We start from the raw sequence: 19,638 nt of genomic DNA, 5'->3' as shown, positions 1-19,638 counted from the left end.
GTTTTTAACTTAAAACATAGAATTGTGTCCTGAACATGTATGCTACATACAAACAAACATAGAAACCAACAAACAAATGCAGAATGGGCCTCACAGTGAAAAGGCCTCATTTTCCTCCACCTATTACAAGCGTTCTGCTGTGGTGCAAGCTGCCCAGGGAAGATGGTGCTTATGGGAACTCCTTCTGTAAAGGCTTTCAAGATATCTGGACAGGCATCTGTCAGTGGTGTTTCCCACCCCCACCTGTGCTCTCTCCAGTGTTTTTCCCCTTCAGTATCTCATGTCCATCTTTCTCACCATACTTTCTCTTCCACCAGCTCTCTGACTTGCCCATTTCCTGATCCGTTGCCCCTTCATTGTCTCTTTGTGCCCCCTGCAGAAAAGCTGGCCTCGTCCTTTCACAGCTTGGGGACCTCAGCACCTGGTGCCACGGCCTCTTACAGGAGCCCAAGATTGGCCTTCAGCGCACCTCGCTCAAATTCCTTGCCTGCCGCTACAGTGAGATCAAGCCATATGGATTCAGCTGGTTGGAGCTGAGTCGGGACCTCAAGAAAACCTGTGAGGAGCAGATGCTGAGCGTCCTCTACAATGACTATGGGGACAAGGACAACTGAGCAGGCTCAAGGAAAGGAGTCAGAGGACTTCCTCAGAGTCAGGAGGAAGACAGGGAGTTTGTAGGTGCCGGTTGGGTGGGTTTTATACACAGATCTTCAGCACACCTGACAGGTCTTTGAAGACAGTGTTGTTAAGAAAGACAGAAGATCCTGTTCTTTGCATTGGCTAACCTGGTTTGATATGGTCAACAGCCTTCCACCATTTGCAAGTCACGTGGGACCCGGGGGCGGGCTGGTATTTGCCATTTTGGGTGGGGAGATGGGTCTGCTAATTTGCCAAGAGTTCCTTAGCCTGGCATGAGAAGGCAAAGGTGCATGTGTGTGTTAACATGGAGAAAATTCTCCTTCACATCGGGGTAAAAAGGGTGCCCCCCTTGTTCTCCTCCCATACCCAGTACAAATAAAACAGAATAACCAAGGCCACCGAAATAGGGAAGCTTCTTTTTGGGGAACAGTACAATTCAGCAGCAGGGAGAAGAACAACGGAGGAAGGTTCTAAGGAAAGGATAGAATGCTTTGAATGAGTTAGATAAGAATCATAACTCTTGCAGAGAAGAGTTTGTACCTTTCTGGCGGTGTCAACTTCCCCTGCCCCATCTCCCTTTATAGCAGCCATCTCCTTTCCAGCCATTTTAGGATGTAACTGGAGCATCTCTACCTGTAGTCCCATTGCTGCATTTATGACCTGTGGCTCAAATGTGTATCATTGGGCTATGTCAGGATCTGATGAGACATTGCAAAGGTGCAGAGTGGTGGTAGGACCCACAATACAGTGGAGGAGCCGGCAGCACTTCAAACGTTGCAGATGCAACCAGGATCATGTCCCACCACATGTAACAAAACTGAATTCAGCCACTAGGAAATGGAAGTAGAATTATTTATATAAGTAGAATTTGTTTACTTCATACCAAAAAAAAGATATTTGATTTATTAAATACAAAACTTAAAGCAGAGGTTGGCAAAAAACTGATCAAATCACTGCCATCCAACCTGGGCCAGTAGGTACTATGACTTTATGATGAACAGTAAAATAAAACATGGGAAGGACTCACAGTGGTTGGCATATGGAAGCAGGCAAGGTGGGATGAAGGTCTGTGGTCACAGGGGCCTATGAAGAATGAGAAGACTATTTGCTACTAACTGCCCCTTCCCACACCTTTCCAAGTCTCAGCACTCTGGGAGATCTATATGGAAGCCAGCTTTTGCATTCCCAGCCAATGCAGATGTGAATGTGCTTTAGGATACAAAGCATTTCCAGGGTGTCTGAATACACACAATGGATGTTGAATGCCCTGGAAACTACACATTCCAGGCTTCCTTGCAACTGCGACATTGATGAGTGGTAGGGATTTGGACTATGATTTGCTGAAGAGGTTCCTCTGTATTTGGCTGCAGCAGAGTGGTGTCTCTCTCCCCTCCCCTCAAGAGTCTTTAGAAGCAGCCTGCTCTACCATCCAGAGTGTGGAGATTTTGGATATTGCTTGGCATGCTCACAAATATCCCAGGTGCAAGGAGCCCTGAGACATATAGGGCTTCTCCACACGGGGCTTTTATCCTGCCATTGAGAATGGCTACTCATGGACGTTTGCAGGTCCTTTACATGATGTCATCCTCCTCTTCCTCCTCCGGGGTCTGTACCTTTCTATAACCAATGCTCTTTGTAACCAAACCTTGTTTTTTCATGATGAGGAGTCTAGTATTTTGTCTCACTATATCCCACCATAGAAGCCTCATGAAAATGCATAATTCCACTATACTGCAGCACCATCTAGTGGCTGTATAATGAAATGTATAGAACTTGCCAAGACAGAAAACCCCGAAAAGCAGCCCATGTAAAGGAGCTGACCTTAATCCTGCAAAGAATCGGGAAGCAGAAGTCCCAGTAAGGGTGTGGGATTTTACTCCTGTGTAGAGGAGCCCTTAGTGTCCAGTGTGTCTGATGTACTCAGACATGCTGGAAATCTACATGTCCAGCCCAACGGTTCCCTGTTGAACTGCATGTGCTCTGAAGCTCAGCTACCATTCTGAGCCGGAGAAGAACTCAGGGAAATTATGAGCTGGAGAAATCTATATTTTGAACCAGGTAATAATGAACTTTAGCAACATAACTAGAACCAGTAAGTTAGGCAAGGCTGAATTCATCTCAATTAGGGCTCATCTTGCCTTTAATTTGCTGGTGATGACATGAGAAATGGAAAGAGCGCAGAGCTCCAAGTGAATGTGCAGAGATTTAAGCTGTTAAAGAAGTCAAAGCTGCCTCTTGCTTCTCAGCTGATTTGATCTGGCATGAGTGGGAGAAGAGCTCAGGCATGTGGAGGCCTCCTGGCAAAAGCCTTTGATTCCCCCCCTCCCACTGCACCCCGTTTATCAGAATCTTATGATTCTCCTTTGAATATTTGGGCAGTAGGAAGTTTGCTGTACCTGTCTGCTATCAGTGTAATGCCATGACAAGCTACATAACAATATTTGCCTAGCACTGGGGATGCCATTTCAGATTTTCAGGTGTGTGAGTGTGTGTACAAGATTCCACAAAGTCCGCCCTTGAATACATTCAGAGTCAGATTCGGAAAAAGCTGTATATTTTAAGAGTGCTTTTTACAAGGCCTGTATCTTTCCCTGCTGGGTGGCAAAAAAGAGGGGGTGGGGGATGATTTTGATTAGAAAAACACCTGGAGGGGAAAGGCTTAAGCAGCCTATCTCCCCCCTCCCCCACTGTACTTCCTTTCACAATTACACCCTGCTACAGGTGCTTTTCATTTAAAAGAAAACTTTTGGGAGACGGTGAGATGCATGTAGCATAGCCTCCTGCAACCTGCTACCCTCCAGATACGTTGGACCACAATTCCCAACATCCCCCAGCCAGCTGGGGGAAGTAGCATACCAGTGTTCCAACCAAGAGGTGGGAGGCTCATATTTTATGAACTGTTTTATACATCCGTTGCTCCCAAGGAGTGACAGTCCAGCAAAAGAATAATAGCGCTGACTTCCTCACATTCAAGGCATGATATGAGACTGGTTGCCAAATATCACCAGCAGGCTACCATCCCTAGAGAGTGCAGCCTAAAAGCCCACATGTTCCTTAATTTGTCTCAGCAAGAAAAGTTGGAAGTGATGGAACAGCACATGGTGGCTGCCATCTTGGATGCCTGCCGTCTAACAGATGCACCATGAGGCCCATGAGGTTTCTCTCTGAGACAAATCAAAAGACAGGCAAGAGGTTGTGTGAGGAAGTGGGGAGAGACAATTTCAGTCCTGCATGAATTCTGCCTCCTTTGATCAAAATCACTGGTACATGAGTCTTTTGCTGAGTGCTCTGGATACGAGAACAAGTCACTTCTCTTTGTCCCTGATGGTACTGAGCATATCAAGCGGAGCTGCCAGCCCCGTGAAGAAGCCTCAGTTGATAAGTCGTGTGAGCATTCACTGAAATCATCATAAGCTTTCTCATGAGTAAAACAATGGTCCTGAAAGGAATGGGGGATATTTAATTTTCAGTGATGGATACACTTGTTGCCACTTTAGGAAAGGCATCCTCACTTGTGTGGGAGAGAAGGAGGGATGCCATTTCTACAGCGGTACCTGCTGCCACACTTTTGTACATAATCATACTAAAAGTAATTAACAATCATGTTTTTAAAACTGCCGCTGAAATGATTGGTGCACCTCCTTAATCAATCAGAAGGTTTTAAATGTAGCCTCCCCCAACCTGGTGCTCTCCAGATGTGTTAGATTACATTTCTTACCATCTCCATGCTAACCGGGGATGATGGACATTATAGCCCAACACATTTGGAAGGCACCAGGTTGGGGAGGCTGGATCCATCAGTTAATCAACTAAACATAGTAACTCTAGCACCAAGTCCATGCACAACCATTCTTAAGGACCCGTCCTTCTCCCAAATGCCTCATTTCTTTCTCTTGACCCTGCTTAGCATGTTTATTTTGCCAGCACTTCTCCCTTTGTGCATCCACTGCCCATTTCCCTGCTCCCAAAATGCCATCGCTATTCTCCCAGTTATAGTAATGTGAGCTCGTACCATTTCCCATTAATATGGGGGTCAAATTTCTGCTTGCAGAATTCAGGATGTTCTTCTTGCAGAACTCTGATCTCCCACCCCACAATGCAGAATTAAAATATACCAGGCTACCTCTTTGAATTTCTGGAATACTTCCATTATGATGTTGTGTTTCTGTTGTTTCTAACTTTGCAGGCACCATTCACTGGATTCCTAAAGCTTTATGTCTTTGTAGATAAAAGCTTGACTTTATGGTGTTGTGAGACCACAACATCCTGGGTCCGTTGCACCTCACAAAGTAGCCCAACAATGTTTATGTTCAATAAGCATTTAAAACCTCATTATAATGTAAAACAAGAAAGCAACCATGCTCTTCGGTATTCTTAATCTCCTCCAGTGAGTTCACAGTAGCTTGTGCAGTGCTTTTAAAAGTGTGCTGTTTTCTGCCCTTTGCAGGTATATCCACTGCTCCTAAGCTCTAGGAACATAAAACTCATCACGTGGACAAGGGACACAACTTTTCCCAAGGCAACCTCTTCCCCAGCAACATCTCCACTCCTCACTCCTGCTGCCTCTACTTTTCCCACCCAGCTGCTGCCTCTGTCTTGCTACATCTCCTGTTCCTCCCTCCCTCCCTCCCTCAGACCAGCTTACCATTCCCAGGGAGGTTGACCCCCACCTCATTCCTTCCCTTGTGTGGGGGGTTTGTTTTTTCCTTTTTTGTGCTCCTCTGCCTACATCTTGCCCCAGTATGTGGCTGGAAAAGGGAGGAAGGAAGGATCAGAAGGCCAAGACTCTTCATCTTTCTCAGACAGATATGAGTTCTGACATCGTGGATATGGGTGTATTGTGGTTGTTCACACATGCTTAGGTTGGGTCCCTGAACATGCACAATACAGTGGTATTCATATTGGGATATTTGCTGAAGCAAAATCTGTCCAGGTAAGAAATGTGAGGGGATTTTAAGGGTAATTGAAATTCTTCATAGCTCTGAACCAGAATCTTGCAGGATTTGGGCCCAAGTGATTGCTTATAAAGTAATTTACACTTTTTACATGCTTACTTTTACTATTTAGGGAATTGTTTTTATAAAAACTCTACCTGTCCACAATCTGATCACCCTTGTATTACTTTAGGATGAAAGGATACAATCAAACTGATTATTATTATTAGTATTATTATTCTTTCAGGATTCTGTACTGCTGTATTAGCATGGTTGGTTACCTTTTACTTGTTGTGAGGTTAATATGCAGTTGATTGGGTCAGTCAATCCCCCCCCCCCCCCCGCACACACAAATGGCTTATTTACTACAATTCTTATGCCTCCGTGTTCTCTTCGAACTCCAATGCAAAGTCTTGCTACTGTTGATCGATGATGGGTGGGGCTGGCAGCAGTGTTGGGAAAAGCAGTATTATTATTGTTGTTCTTTTTAAAAAGGTTTCAAAGTAATAATTGTAACACTCTGTAAAATCCAGATGATTGTCTAACTGAATATTAAATGGCACTGTTAGTAATTCTGGGTTTGGGAAATTGCAACGTCTGTTTATATTTTCAGACCCGCTGATGTCATTTTTTCTTTTTTGGTGTTGGATGAAATGTTTAGGCTGCAGCTTCCTTTGCTTTCAAGCTCATTTCCCTCATCTCATTCGTTTGCAAAGCAAACCCTGCACATTTTTGTAAAGGCTAGTAATGGGGGCAAATCTGCCATCAAAGGAGTTCAAAATACAAAATCCTCCCGTTCAGAAGCCTCAGCTAGCTGTCCTATGACAATTTCTCAGCACCTTTCCCAAGCCTTTGCGTTTTCTCATTGTTTCCTGCCCAGGTGCAATGGGATAGTTTCCTCTGGCTCCCAACTTGAATCTGGACAGGAGGCAAAACATCATAATCTCAGGGCCAAAGCAGACATTACTTTAAATTTGTATCTAGCAGCTACATTGTTTTTCACTTTTACTCTAGAGTAGGTGTGAGGGGAGCTACCCCCATAAGATGGTGCTGATAAGATCGGATCCCTGCACTTACTCTAGCATAAAAATGGGGGGAAATGAGATAGCTTGTAGCTACAGAAGTAATGTCTGCTTTGGCCCACATGCTCCCTGGCAGGAAATGACAGCAGCAGAGCATAGGATTTGTAGTTTCCTCTGCCTCCTGATTCAAGCAGCCCTCCCTGTATTATGTACAGGCAGTCATATCACACGCACACACCCCAAAGGAGGAAGCAAGGACACACCAGGAATCATAGAATCATAGAATAGTAGGGTTGGAAGGGGCCTACAAGGCTATCGAGTCCAACCCCCAAATCCCTGATGGAATGTGAATTACAACTGACAAGGTTGGCGGAATTATAGTTTCCCAGAGAAGACAAGTCAGAGCCATGAATTTCTGTTCAGAGCCCTTCAGGCATAATTAAGCCATGTGTCTTCAACACTTGGTTGTTTTTGAAAACAGACCTCTTTTTTTCAGTTGTTTAGAACAGGACACATGCCATCTCTCCAGAATGAGTAGCTCTAACACTAAATGAAGGGCTAAACACATCGCCATCTACACAATGGGTTCAGTCCAGATTTTGTCATATGTAAATAGACCCATTGAAATAAAGAGGACTTGAGTTAATGGCTAACTTAAATCCCATTGATTCCAATGGGGCTGCTCTTAAGTATGAGTAAATCTGGATCCAACCCTATAAAGTGGTGCAAAAATATCTTAACAGTCATGACACTCTTTTAAGTGGAATTGTCATGTTCATAAAGTGGTTGAGCATTTAGCCCAGCCTTCCCCATGCTGGTTAGGGTGATGGGAGTTGTAGTCCAACACACCTGGCGGGTGCCAAGATGGGGAAGGCAGCTCTTTCCACAGCTTGCAACTACAATTACCAGGGTTCTTTGGTTAACAGCTATGCCACTTAAATAGGCTGGTGTATGGTCTAAATGTAGGGCATAGTTATGTCCAGAGACTGCATATGCATTTTAGAGAAGCATATCACTATATGAGGAGAGAGGAAAAACATTTAATTTGCATTTTTAAACATTAAGCATTGCATGGCAGAGGTATTTTGGCTCTAGCTTAGTGCTGCACCTGCCCCCCAGAACAACGCCCCTACCCAGTGGCGGAGTTGGCCCTGCTGCCATAGACCCATGGTGATTAAATTGGCACAGGTTCATCAATGCAGCACAGATTAACAATAGTTTTAACACTGTCCCTTGACATCTGGGACACAGACATACATTGCCCAGCCGCTATAATTTACGATTTGCTTGCAGAATTACCAGCGAACTTCACTGTCGAGAATAAAGCGCAAAAGGGAGAAAAGGAAGGAATAAGAAAATGTTATGACTGTGTGCATTGGAGGGCTGGGAGGGGGCTCTCAAGTTTAAGACAAACATTTGGCTGAGTTGGGAAACTGTTTTGCGCATTGAAGGTGGGTACTCTGGCACTCTTCTGAGCTTTTTTCACTTCATCTAGGCTTGGAACTAGTTTAAATCTCTTCCCATCTGGTCCTGCCAACTGTGGAACTCGTTTTCTTCTAGTGAGCATGCCAAGAACTTGCACACATGCATTTCAATACACCGAAACCAGTGCTCGAACAACTGACATCAAGCAGCTGAGTCACTAGCAAAGGAAAGCTTGGCGCCTGATAGGTGCATGTTTACACCCAGAGGAAATACGCTTAAATATGTAAAATTCTTCCTGCCTCAGAGTCTATCTGTATTGTCAAGCTGATATTGACCTGGTTTCCACAACATGACAGCCCACCATGGTGGTGGGTTGTTGTGACATCCAAACCCATCATGGTTTCTGTGGAGTGGCTTATTTTTCGCAAACAAGCCACGCTGAGAACCCATGTTGGATTGTTCGGGGAGGGAGGGAGTGGTTGTGGCTTCCAAACCTGACAGGGCGACTACATCATGGTTGTCAGGAAGAGCTAGACGGCAGCCCAGCAAGAGTGGCGAAAACCCCTATTGCTCCTCACAATCTCACTAGTGCCACCACCATCCTCCTCCATCCATTGCCAGTGCCCCCCGCCCCATGCTCCTAGAAATCAAGGACACAGGAGAGTGTCTTGGAATGCATTTGCAACCTTTTTTTAAACTTAATTTTCACTGTTGCGCAAGTGCACAGATGTGAAAGTCTGCCACTATGGAATTTGCATAATTGTCCCCTCAGCTTTACTCTCTGCCACTTTGCGTATTTTAGTGATTTGTGTCATCTGCCAATGCAATTTGCATAATTTCCCCCTCAGCCTTACTGCTTTTTGAAATTTGCATCTGTTTACCTTGAAATCAGCATACGTTTACCAATCCCCCTCACTGCTTTGTTTTGGAATTTGCAGGTGTTTACCAATCCACCTCACTGCTCTGTACCCCACATATATATCCTACAGCTAACAACAGAAACCAGTGGAGGAAAGTGACAAGGCGGCGGGGGAGTGGAGGGAGCTGAAAGCACCCAGCAGCTGCAGAAGGATCTTTTGGGGCAGGTGTGCTTATGTCAAGAGTAAAAAAAGGTGTTGGCTAGCAAGGGAAGCAGGAAAGGGGAGGATAAAATTGACAAGAGGGGGTTAATTAGTATGCTTGGCTAAATAGTGGACAGGTGGTCATGTGCAAGACCATGGGGGGGGGATTGCAAATGCATTACCGCGTTCATAAGGGCTCAGAAAATTAATTCCATTTGGTGATCTGGTGGGGTGGGGGGAAGTTTCCCTCATGAGCAACCCCAGCAGACCAATTGCAGAAAGGGTGCTGACATCGGGACCGAGGTGCCTGGAAAACATGCTGGGAGCCAGAGGGAGTTAACAAGCCGCAGTGCACCCGATCATCTGTCGGGTTTGCAAAAGAACAACCAACCCATGCTGGCTTACTCTCAGGGTGGCCTAGTGTGATGTATGAACTTAACCACTGCCTTTGCTGACAATACTTTTATTTTCAAATCACAGGCCACAAGATGGAGAAAGACACAAGAGGATTGGTAATTATTTATTTTCATAGATTTTTATAAAAAATAATTATCAAATATAAAACAAAATAGCAGCAGCCTCAATTGTGAATAAAACCCTCCCTCAAAAAAGGGGCAAGACGCTTCATAATGCTAAAGGCAATCCCATATTTCTGTACCCTAAAAATGAGCGATTCTCTAAAATGATTTTTCCCCACTGGTATATTCCATCCACTCTACTGATGGAATATAGCTTCTTCATCCACAATGCTGTATTCATAGAAGTCGTTCCTAATCCTTCAGCACCTAACTTGGGGGAATGAGCTAGTTTAATGCTAGAATGTCTGTTTTAGGCAGATGGGGAAACCATCTGGTAAGGTGGCTGAGGAGGGTTGCCAATCAATGATGTCTACATGTTTGAAGCCTGGGAAGCCTGAAGCTCGGTGTCAGAATCTATACTGAGGTAACATATGAAGCAACTGGATGAGGTGTCAAAGATACAGCAGCAGTGAACATAGGCTACGTTTTCCCAATATACCAGGAACAAAAACCCAGCCCTTATGATGAACCCTTATCATGGTGAGACAAACTAGATGAAGATGATGCCCTAAGTCAGAGCTGGTTTGGTGCTTTGGAGAACCTGCATATGCAAGGAGCCATTGAACTGAAGTGGATGTCTTCTACTGGGTCAACTGTAGCTGTTAAAACAATTCTAACAAGGCTTCACTCTACACACAGGTTCTTTGCAAGCCACAGCAGCCTCTGAGCGAAACCCAACATTAATTGAACTGAATTAAAGATTTCATGAGGGGGGGAAACAAAATTGTGCAGCTTGGAAATTGGGGGAAAAAACTGAATTGGTTGACCAAACCTGTTCTCTTTACCTAGTCTCAGAGCAGCTTTAGATGTTAGCTTGCTGCAGAGGAACAGGAAGTTCCAGTTCATAAAGATGCTTCCTGTTCTTCCTCAATTTTTTCCTTTAATAAATTTAATAAATGAATTCAAAACTTGCAGCGTCTCCCATATGGGAGATATAAAAGCTATCTGTGTGCTAGCAGCTTGCATGGCTCCCAGCATAGGGAAGATATGAAGGGTGCATTTTGGATGTGGTGTTGGACTGGAGCAGGCATAGGCAGAAACTGTGCATCCTATAGTTGTGCAGCATGTCAGCATCTAAAGCCACTCTTTGCCAGTTGCCCTTTCCCTTCCTGCATCGCCTCTCATTCTGTGCCAGAAGGGTCTCCCAGTCCCAGCCAGCCAGAGGAATTGCAAAGACCACCTCCGCGCCCCTTCCTCCAGTGCTAGCAGAACTCCGCTAAGCTCTGGGTCCAATCCATGATGTCTTGTTCTGTTGTACCAACCCAACAAGAGCATCCTGGTATTTCTCTTCCCTCCTCTCCCCCTGCCCCTGACAATCAGATGGTATGTATAAACAAAATGGTAAGGCTGGTGACAGGGACAGCCTGTCTCTCAGGAGCTCCATTTTAAGCGAAATGCTAAGTTTGTAAAATGGGTTGTGCAGCTCCAGGATGTCACCGCCACACTCAGCCGTTCCTCCCTGAATTTCGGCCACTCCTACTGGCTGCAGCTGTACCTGCAGTCAGTACGCACTGTCTGGTGAGTGTATCTCTATGATACACACGTTCCCAAATGTGTTTGTCTCATTCATGTATTACATTTTCAGGTGCACAAAAACAAAACAAAAAACCTAAGATGTGCATCTAAAGTACATATTGTACTAAGCAACCTGAAGAAACCAAACATTTCAGGTTTGTTTGGGGGTTTAAAAGCCATTTTCAGTCTACGTGGTTGCAGGAAAACCCCTAAAAACATGTTGACAGCCACATGTTTAAAAACATAAGACCATCCAAATAATTTGTACCTCTATGCTGTGGGTGGCCATCCTGTGGTACGAATGCCACAAACAGTACAGGTGGTGCAAGTTTGTGGCATGCCTTCATATGTACTGGAGGGTCCATAGGTCTGGCTGGATTAGGCCTACATGCTTGCTCATCTCTCAAGCTAATTCCAATTCCCATGTCTCTGTTTTATACGTGCATTGAGTCTAATCTATATTAGTGAATGCAAATACAAAACCAGGCAGTAGTAGTAAGTTCAGATTAATCCACAGTGCAATCATGTTTATACACACTCCCAGAATCTAAAACAGGCCTGGTTAAGTATCACTTTCCCTCTTGCTCCACTCTAAGACCTGATTCATATTTGCTGGGAGCAGCATGGGAGCCCCTTCTTTGCAGCTTCTTCCCATGCTACTTTAGCAGCAACAGAGAAATCACATAAGAGGGGTACAATCATGTGGAAAGAACCACATAAGTTTTAGGAACTGGATCTTGCTGTCTGTCCATATGATCTCACCCAGTTCCCCCATCCCAACCCTACCAGAGTAGCATGAAGAGAAACCATGGGAAGCAACTCCCTCACTTCAATCATTAAACTAGGAATCAAGCCTACATCTCTTCTTAAAAGAAATTCAGTGTGGTTCTGTCCCCTTTTCAGAAACAAAGAGCCTTCAAACCCTCTCAGCATCTCCTGCCTTCCCCACCCCAACCCCCTCTCAACTAGAATAAAATTAACTGCATTATTATCCATACTGTTGTGTGTAGCAAGGATTCATAATCAAGCATTCTTGGGGAGTGGCCCACATGGAGCATTTGGAGTGATGTACAACAACATACGTCAGGGCAGGACTATGTATTATGGGGCAAAGATGGGGTTTCCCAACCCTGTGCTTGCAATATATGTAATACTAATATGGGGGTGAGATTTGCAGGGAAGAATCTGCAGGGGGATGCCAAGTCCTTCCGCTGCCCATTTGTCCTGGGCAACTCCCCTCCCCTGCCATTTTCCTCCTCAGCTATCTCCAAAACCAGAAAAAAACCTGGCTGGGGGAATAACTGATGTGTGAGAGAAGGGTTATGCACCCCACCCGCTGGCATTACTATTAACTGGCAAACATTTGCCTGCTTAACATCTAGTGCTGCCCTTTGAGCATGTAGGGCATGGGTCTAGTTTATTATTCTACAGTATGTTCCAGGCTATGCCGTTCTAGAGCTCAATGTCACATTAGGGAATTCTAGTCCAAATCTCATACTAGAAAATCCTAGTGAGGGCCAAATCCTAGTGAGGGCTATATATGTTACACAGATGCTACATATAACTGTGTAATACACATAGCGTTCTGGAGTGGTGAACTACCTCAGTACATTCTAGAGCACTGGTCTGTTCTACAGTGTCCAGCAGTAAAAGCCCAAACTCAAGTTCATTAACCCATTAAGCTCTGTTAGGTAGATAGTTCTGAAACATCTCTGGGTACTCCTCCTGCAGGCTTCCAAAATGCCATGCTTGTGGTGATGAAGAATCACCCACCAGTGACCAAGCAGGGAAGCTTTTAAAAAGTTGCTTCTTTTCAGACTCACACAAGTAGCAAACATATGCATACATGAGAAGGAGGGCTAGGCTAGTAAAAAAAAATGCTGAAGACTAGTAACCTGTGGACCTTTATTGCAAGTCTACCCTGATGTGTGATCCTTAAATGTAGAACAGTATGGAATGACTTCAACGAAAGCACTGTTTTTAATGTTTGAATATGCAGAGTTTCTGTTGTAACCTTGGGCTTGAGATTGGCAGAGGGTGTGGGGGTTTCTCTTGTTACACTGAAGTACCAGTCTTGTGGCCACTTTATACAACGAGTGGAATCCAGTGTTTTCCCTGGACTGTACCACTTCAGGCTGATATTCCCTGCACTTGGGGGCGGGGGGATTAGAGTGTCAGGTGGAAGAGTAGGCCAAATATAGCTTTCCACGTGCAAGGAGGTTTGGGGAGTGTTGGAAGAGCATTCAAACATGCAAACTTATACCTGCAGCCTGATGCAGTCCAGTATGGGGGAGGGGGGATCCCTTTACTACTTGATTTTGTTTTACTTTAACCAGCCCTCGGAATTCTCTCAGTTTCTGGGAATTCCTCTCATTATGTGACCCACGTTTTCTAATATACTGTACTTCACAGCAGCACATGTTTCAGCTTAATAAACAGCAAATAAAATATAATATAGATTTGTAATAAAATTAAGCTTAAATACTTGCAGACAGATCACTTTTATCTTCCCCCTTTGCTAAATCAAGCCTTAGACAGTGAAGGGGGCCATACTGACAATATTCAGAGCAAAGACATACAGTTTTAGGTGGCAAACCACTGATACAGTAATGCAATGAAGGCAGCCTAGAGGCCTGATCTACAGCCGGTTTGCCAAAAGAGCTGACACGGCTGTGGAATAGGCCTTTGGCTTGTGTTTCGGTTCGGATGGGAAGGACGTTGAACTGGGGTGGTAAGGGTGCCCGTTTCCACCTTGCACTCCTCTCCCTCTCTCCACCCCTTCCTTCATTGCTCTCCTCCTTTCTTACACACTTATGCCTCATGGTATTAGTCTCTATGACCATGCTTCCTATGAAGCCCTTCCCTTCAGCCCTGCCAGTTCCCCTGTTCACACTTCCGCCCCACATCGTTTCCTCCAGTTCTGGCCCTGACGGCACAAGCCATCCTGGATGCCGTTACTGGTTCTCTTCTGCTGCTGGGTCCCGGCAGGTGCACTCGTCTTGGTCACAGCCATTAGGAAATAGGACCACCTGAAGGAATCGGATAAGAGTGTGGTTAAAGGAACAGAGGCTGTCAATTGAATCAAGGAAGGGGCCTCCCCCACCCTCCATCATGCACTCATTCAGTTCAATTATGTTACTTACTGAAACAATTTATCAACTACCTGACCCCCCCAAAATTGTCCAAGGTGTTGTACGATAACATAACATATAAAGCCAGGACAATAACAACCCCAGCAACAATCTTAAACAGTGAATAAAACCAAATCCGTTCACAGCTTCAAAGCTGGCCTAGCCAGATATTTTCACTCACCTATTCAGTGCAGGCAGAAACTAACTCAGCACCTAACCAGATGTTGTGTTCACCATATGAAAGAATTTCTGCCCACTGAAAATCCTGATAGCCCTCTGCCAAGAGGCAGAGAAAGCCAAAGGAGCCCAAATCACACAAACAGTGGAGGGGGGGCTCCTGGTCCCCTTCCTCTGTCGCCACTGATCTCTTCATTTTGAGGCTAATTTTCACTGCACCTCCCCTTCCCAACTCTTAGGGAGAATTAGCCTCTAAGGAGGGATGGGAGGCGTGCTGCCCCTCACATTGATTTTTTTTTTTTTTAAGGCATCTGGAGTGGCCATTTTGAAGCCTTTTTGGTGCTTTGTAGCTACTATGGCGCGCCAAAAGTGTCAACATTAGCTTGAAAACAAGCTAATCTTGACCTATTTGGTGGCCTGTAGCCACTCCAGATGCCACAGGAGGGGTGTGGCTTGGGGGGTTCCAGAGAGCCCCCACACCACCCTCAGTTGCCCACCCCTGCTCTCAGGTGAGAGATAAGTGGGGATAACCAGTGGACAGAGAAAGGTGACAAATGGCTCCCCTCTGTGTATGTGTGTTCTATTCCCTCTGGGTTTCTATGCTGTAAAATCAGAATCTTTAACACGCAGAGCCAGAATGCTCTCACATAGTGAGTGCAACACATAGCTTGGTTCTTGGGCAGATCTCAACTAGAAGAGAGTTCCAGAGATTATATGCCACCATGGAGAAGGCTCTTAACTGCAGTCCCCTGTCAATCAAACATCCTGAGAAGATACTGATGTTAACAGAAAGTGGGTTCTTATGGACACAAGGCATTCTTGGCATTACATTAGTCCCTGGCCTGGTAGGAATGTAGATTCAAGGGTGTGCATTACCCTCGCATATGTCTTCCACAGGGTATAAGGATGAGAATCTTACATACATGAAGGGGACCCCCAGGTTAACATCTGGCCACAGGACCTCCATGGTGCATTGCCTAATTTGGAAGAGAACACCTTCCTCTGCAGTGTGCAGCATCAAGTTCCAACTATTTACTGATATCCTACTTTTCAGCTGGGAGCCCCTATAGGCTCAAAACATTGTTCTGGGCCCTCATTTGGGAACATTCTTATGGTGTTGTCCCACATAAGGCAAATAGAAACCATAATTTAGCAAGTGATAACTCACCATGGTACATGTGTAACCACCTGATAAGCCCAACATCTACATCATCCTGCCAAGTACTGAAGAGAATTATAACACACTTCTGCACCTGATCAGAAATCCAGGGAAGCCGGAGAAAGATAAGTTCCTCCTAGCCACTTAGCAGGGTGATACAGGTAGCTTTACCTGCACAATATGGTCGGTTATCACTTGACAAAAGGTAATTTGTATTCATCTGCGGCCTCTATTTTGTCACAATCCACGTCTTTTTATGATGTCATTCAGGATGTGAAACAGCATACCTGTAGCTCACCTGAAGGCATACAAATTGAGAAGTTGTTAAGGCAAAGCCAGCAGTAAGCCCAAAAGCTGTCAGGGTTGGTCTCTTTGTAATCTTATCTCCATGGTAAATGGTTTCCTTGTGGAGGGATTCTCTTCCCTCTGCTGTAATGTCTCGTGTGATTTGCCAAGGACATCTTCTGGATCATGTGGAGAGTTTCCACACCAGCAATGAATTCCTCCAGGAACATCTGGCAAGGAAACTTGCCACATGTTTGGGAGGATCGACCTGGCAAATGATGCTAACAGTTACAGCAGGGGAAGGCGAGTCACAATGCGGAAGCTGCCTGCCATAGCTATCAGTTCCTCTTTTAAAAAAAGAATAATCTCCATCCTTCTGCTAGTGCTTCACATGACATCTGCACAATTCATCTGTACAGATCCAGCATATTTATACCAATAGGGACAGCAGGCGAGGTGGTACTCCTGTACCACTGTACAGCCCATAGGGCAGCGTATGGTTTACATGCAGAAGGCCCCGGGCTCAGCTGCCAGTGTCTGCCTATGCCCTTTGAGAGCCACTGCCAGCGAGCTAGACAATACGAGGTTGATCAGGGATGCTGAACCTCTTTCAACCCAAGGACCGAATTCCATTTCTGGGAAGCTCTTGGGGGTCGCATTCCAGTGGTGGGCGGGGACAAAGGCAAACGGGGTGAGGCCTGAGCAAAAAACACTTGCCTATTTTAGCCTAAAGCTCTTACTGCCTGTAACGAAGCCGCAGGGGAGGCATTTCCGTCTTTTAGAATGGAGAAAAAGCTGCACAAAAGCTGGGACGCCACCACTAGAAGGATCACTGGCTTGACTCGTTAAAAGGCAACCTACCTGGGGAATAGGCACAGACACATCTGCCAACAAAAGCAGTCGTATGTGTGCCCACTCCGAGTCAGCCCCCTATGCAGTATTATAGGAAGCGGCCAGGATGAGTTGAGAGGGGGAACTCAAGAAGGCCTGCATAGGCCCTAGAGCTTCACACAAACCAGGCTTGGCACACTGAACATCTGGGCGCTTTTCAGAACTCTTCAACATGACCTGAGGACAGGGCCATGTGGCCTGCGAGGCAAAACTCTTTCTGTTCTGGATCAGTTCAAATAAACAAAAAGCACTGATTGGGGATTTTGTAGAGATACTCAATGTCTTATTCCATCTCTACAGAGTCATTTTGTTCCACTTGTTTCGTTTGGCTGCTGCTCAGAGATAGCTTCAGCCCTGTGTTCCCTCACCCCTACCCCCTCTGTCATTCAGCAAACCCGTCCCTCCATCACCAAGGCGTCAATAGTGATGAGCCCCACCCTACAACATATCCTCAGGACAGAAGGGGCTCCAGGTGGTCTCCATTCTAGGTGCAAAAGAATGCCCAAGCTCCACTCCAAGCTCCACACTCCAAAGCCCCCCCCCTTTTCCTTTTCTATTAGCGACGAAAAGAAAAGTAGCTCAAGATTCACAAGAAAGAGTGGAAGAGAAGAACCAGACTCACATATTTTTGGAGTGAGGATTGTCTGTTTCAAGCACATGTATAGATATCAGATGTGGCTTGGGAATACTGGGCAAGAAGATGGAGGTGGCAAGAGATAATTATCAAAAAGAATGAACTAGCTGGAGTCTCAACACAAAGGAGCCTGACCAGGTATGATTTTCAGGGGTGCAAAACAATACCCCATCTTTTGCTTCAAAAGATAAGCTAAATATGTAAGATGATACCTTTCAACAAACTAACTTGTTGGTGCTGACGCATGCAAGCTTTTGGGGGGAAATGTCATACCCCTACACTAGATGTTTTTGACTTTTCTATCTCCAATGGACCCCTTTCCACACTGTCTCATCTATTAAGGAACCCCTGCATATCTGCTATAGAATCGAAGTGCGGTGAAAGGAATCTGGGGCATATTGCAGGGCACATATGCAATTCATGATTGGCACTGTCTAGTTTAAGAATTCAAGAAACAAGCAGGTCGAAGCCAGATGCCCATGTTGGCAAGAGCTAGGGATGAACAAATTAATCTATTTCTGGTCTGTGTCACTTTGCACATCTTCACTCATAAATCCATTTAATCCGGTTTTCACAATAACCCCCCAATTTTAATTTAAAACTGCATGGAAATCTGCATTTAAAAATATTTAAATACTTATTTTTAAAAATATATTTTCTCTCAAAATGTGCATTTTCAAACATATTTCATTCTCAAAATAAACAGTTTAAAAGCATTTTGATAAGTTGTTTGAGCCATGAACTGTGTCAGAACATTTTGAAAGTATGACAGCCTGTAGATAATTAAGATCCAATCCACACATTAGTTTGGGAAGCATGGATCAGATCAAACGAAAGATCAAATTCCTCAAGCAACCCTACCAAGAACTGCATTACTGCACAAGGGGAGATGTAAGGAGGAGATCTGTAAGATATGTAAGCTATTTGGTCTTGTTCACATATGAATGCCCATAGGGTGATGAACAGCAAGTTTCATTTATTTATTTGAAGTATTTTTACGACGCTCCTCAGCCAAAAACGCTCCCAGAACAACTTACATTTAATCAATTTTTTTTTAAAAAAACCAGCCCCTTATTTAACTTACATGGATGAATAGACCATCACAGACACAGACAGACCTGACATGTTTCAAACATTGTCTCAAGCACAATGTGTTTCAATGGAGTTGGTTCATGTGCTCAGCAGCCACTCATCAACTGTACGTAAGTGCAGAATAAATGTACCTGCATGTGAGAACCAGACCTTAGGGATAGTTAATTTTTAATGCCAAGAAGGCACCTAGCTTTTAATAGCTTCTAATGGAGTTAAGCTGTTTCTTCAAACAGAGCTTGTTTGGGGGTGGGGGAGGTGTCCTGCCCGCCTTACCTTCTGTGATGGCCCACTTACCCCTCTAACCTAAAACAGTAGATCTGGTTAAAACTGCGGAGCTTGGCGGCAGGCCGTATGGATTTCATTAAATACCTCTTTACTTCATAATTCAAGCACTGCATTGAACATTACCCCATTTTGATAAGTATCTAAGGGGAAAACTACATATCACACTGTACAGCCTCAGTCCCTTTCTCTGTTGCAAAGTGTCCTCGAGGGAGGGTATTTTTCATTAGACAAGAAATAGAAGGAAGTGTTTAAAACTTCCCTCGCCAGCCAATTCCCCCCGGAAATTCCTCCCTTTCCCAACTATCTTTACACATACAACTGTGTTTACCCCTGTCAGTGTTCTGGATTCATGTTTACCTCCCAAATATGGGTCTGGAACCCCTCAGAGGAGTGAGCTCAGCAGAAAATAGGCTGGTAGGGGAAGGGTTAAGCATTAGCCCTCCTTTAGAGGTAAAAACAGCAAGAGACAGCTGTGTAGAAAAAAAGTACCTTTAATTCCAAACATGTTTTGAACACTAGTTTTTCTCACCACAAAACCTGCTTCACGTATAGGCAAAGTTGCTGGATCTACTCATCAATTCAATAGAACGCAATCTTGTGTCTGCCCAAGGCAATAGCTAATTTTGTAAACTGAACAATTATACTACTTTAATTTTATAAGCATCTGAGAAATACATATAAAAAAGACCCAACTGCCTTTTTTGGGTGAAGACATAGTGGTATTTGAAATGCACTGAAGCCATTTTACTGTTGACAGACACAGCTACACTGCCTACACAGCTCCTGTCTTGCCCCTTTTCACAACTCAGG

General features: G+C 44.7%; 2 protein-coding genes across 3 annotated transcripts in view; one reads left to right on the top strand and one right to left on the bottom strand.

Annotated features, from left to right (window-relative positions):
- ASTN1 (astrotactin 1) overlaps positions 1-6,142 on the top strand; it is a 306,422-nt gene extending 300,280 nt beyond the window's left edge. For both annotated transcript variants that reach the window (XM_084851218.1, XM_084851217.1), the window contains exon 23: positions 380-6,142. In XM_084851218.1, coding sequence (XP_084707344.1) covers positions 380-614 — 235 coding nt within the window. In that variant the 3' untranslated portion in view covers positions 615-6,142. The remainder of the gene's footprint in view (positions 1-379) is intronic.
- Positions 6,143-13,060: 6,918 nt separating this feature from the next.
- Positions 13,061-19,638, bottom strand: part of PAPPA2 (pappalysin 2) — a 198,917-nt gene continuing 192,339 nt past the window's right edge. Inside the window, exon 22 of the mRNA XM_084851216.1 lies at positions 13,061-14,203. Coding sequence (XP_084707342.1) covers positions 14,129-14,203 — 75 coding nt within the window. The 3' untranslated portion in view covers positions 13,061-14,128. The remainder of the gene's footprint in view (positions 14,204-19,638) is intronic.

Source organism: Heloderma suspectum, chromosome 4 (genome assembly GCF_057233095.1).
Source record: "Heloderma suspectum isolate Gila_16-S chromosome 4, 16-S_ref, whole genome shotgun sequence".
In the NCBI taxonomy this organism is placed as follows: Eukaryota; Metazoa; Chordata; class Lepidosauria; order Squamata; family Helodermatidae; genus Heloderma; species Heloderma suspectum.
This window is presented reverse-complemented; position numbering and strand designations above follow the sequence as displayed.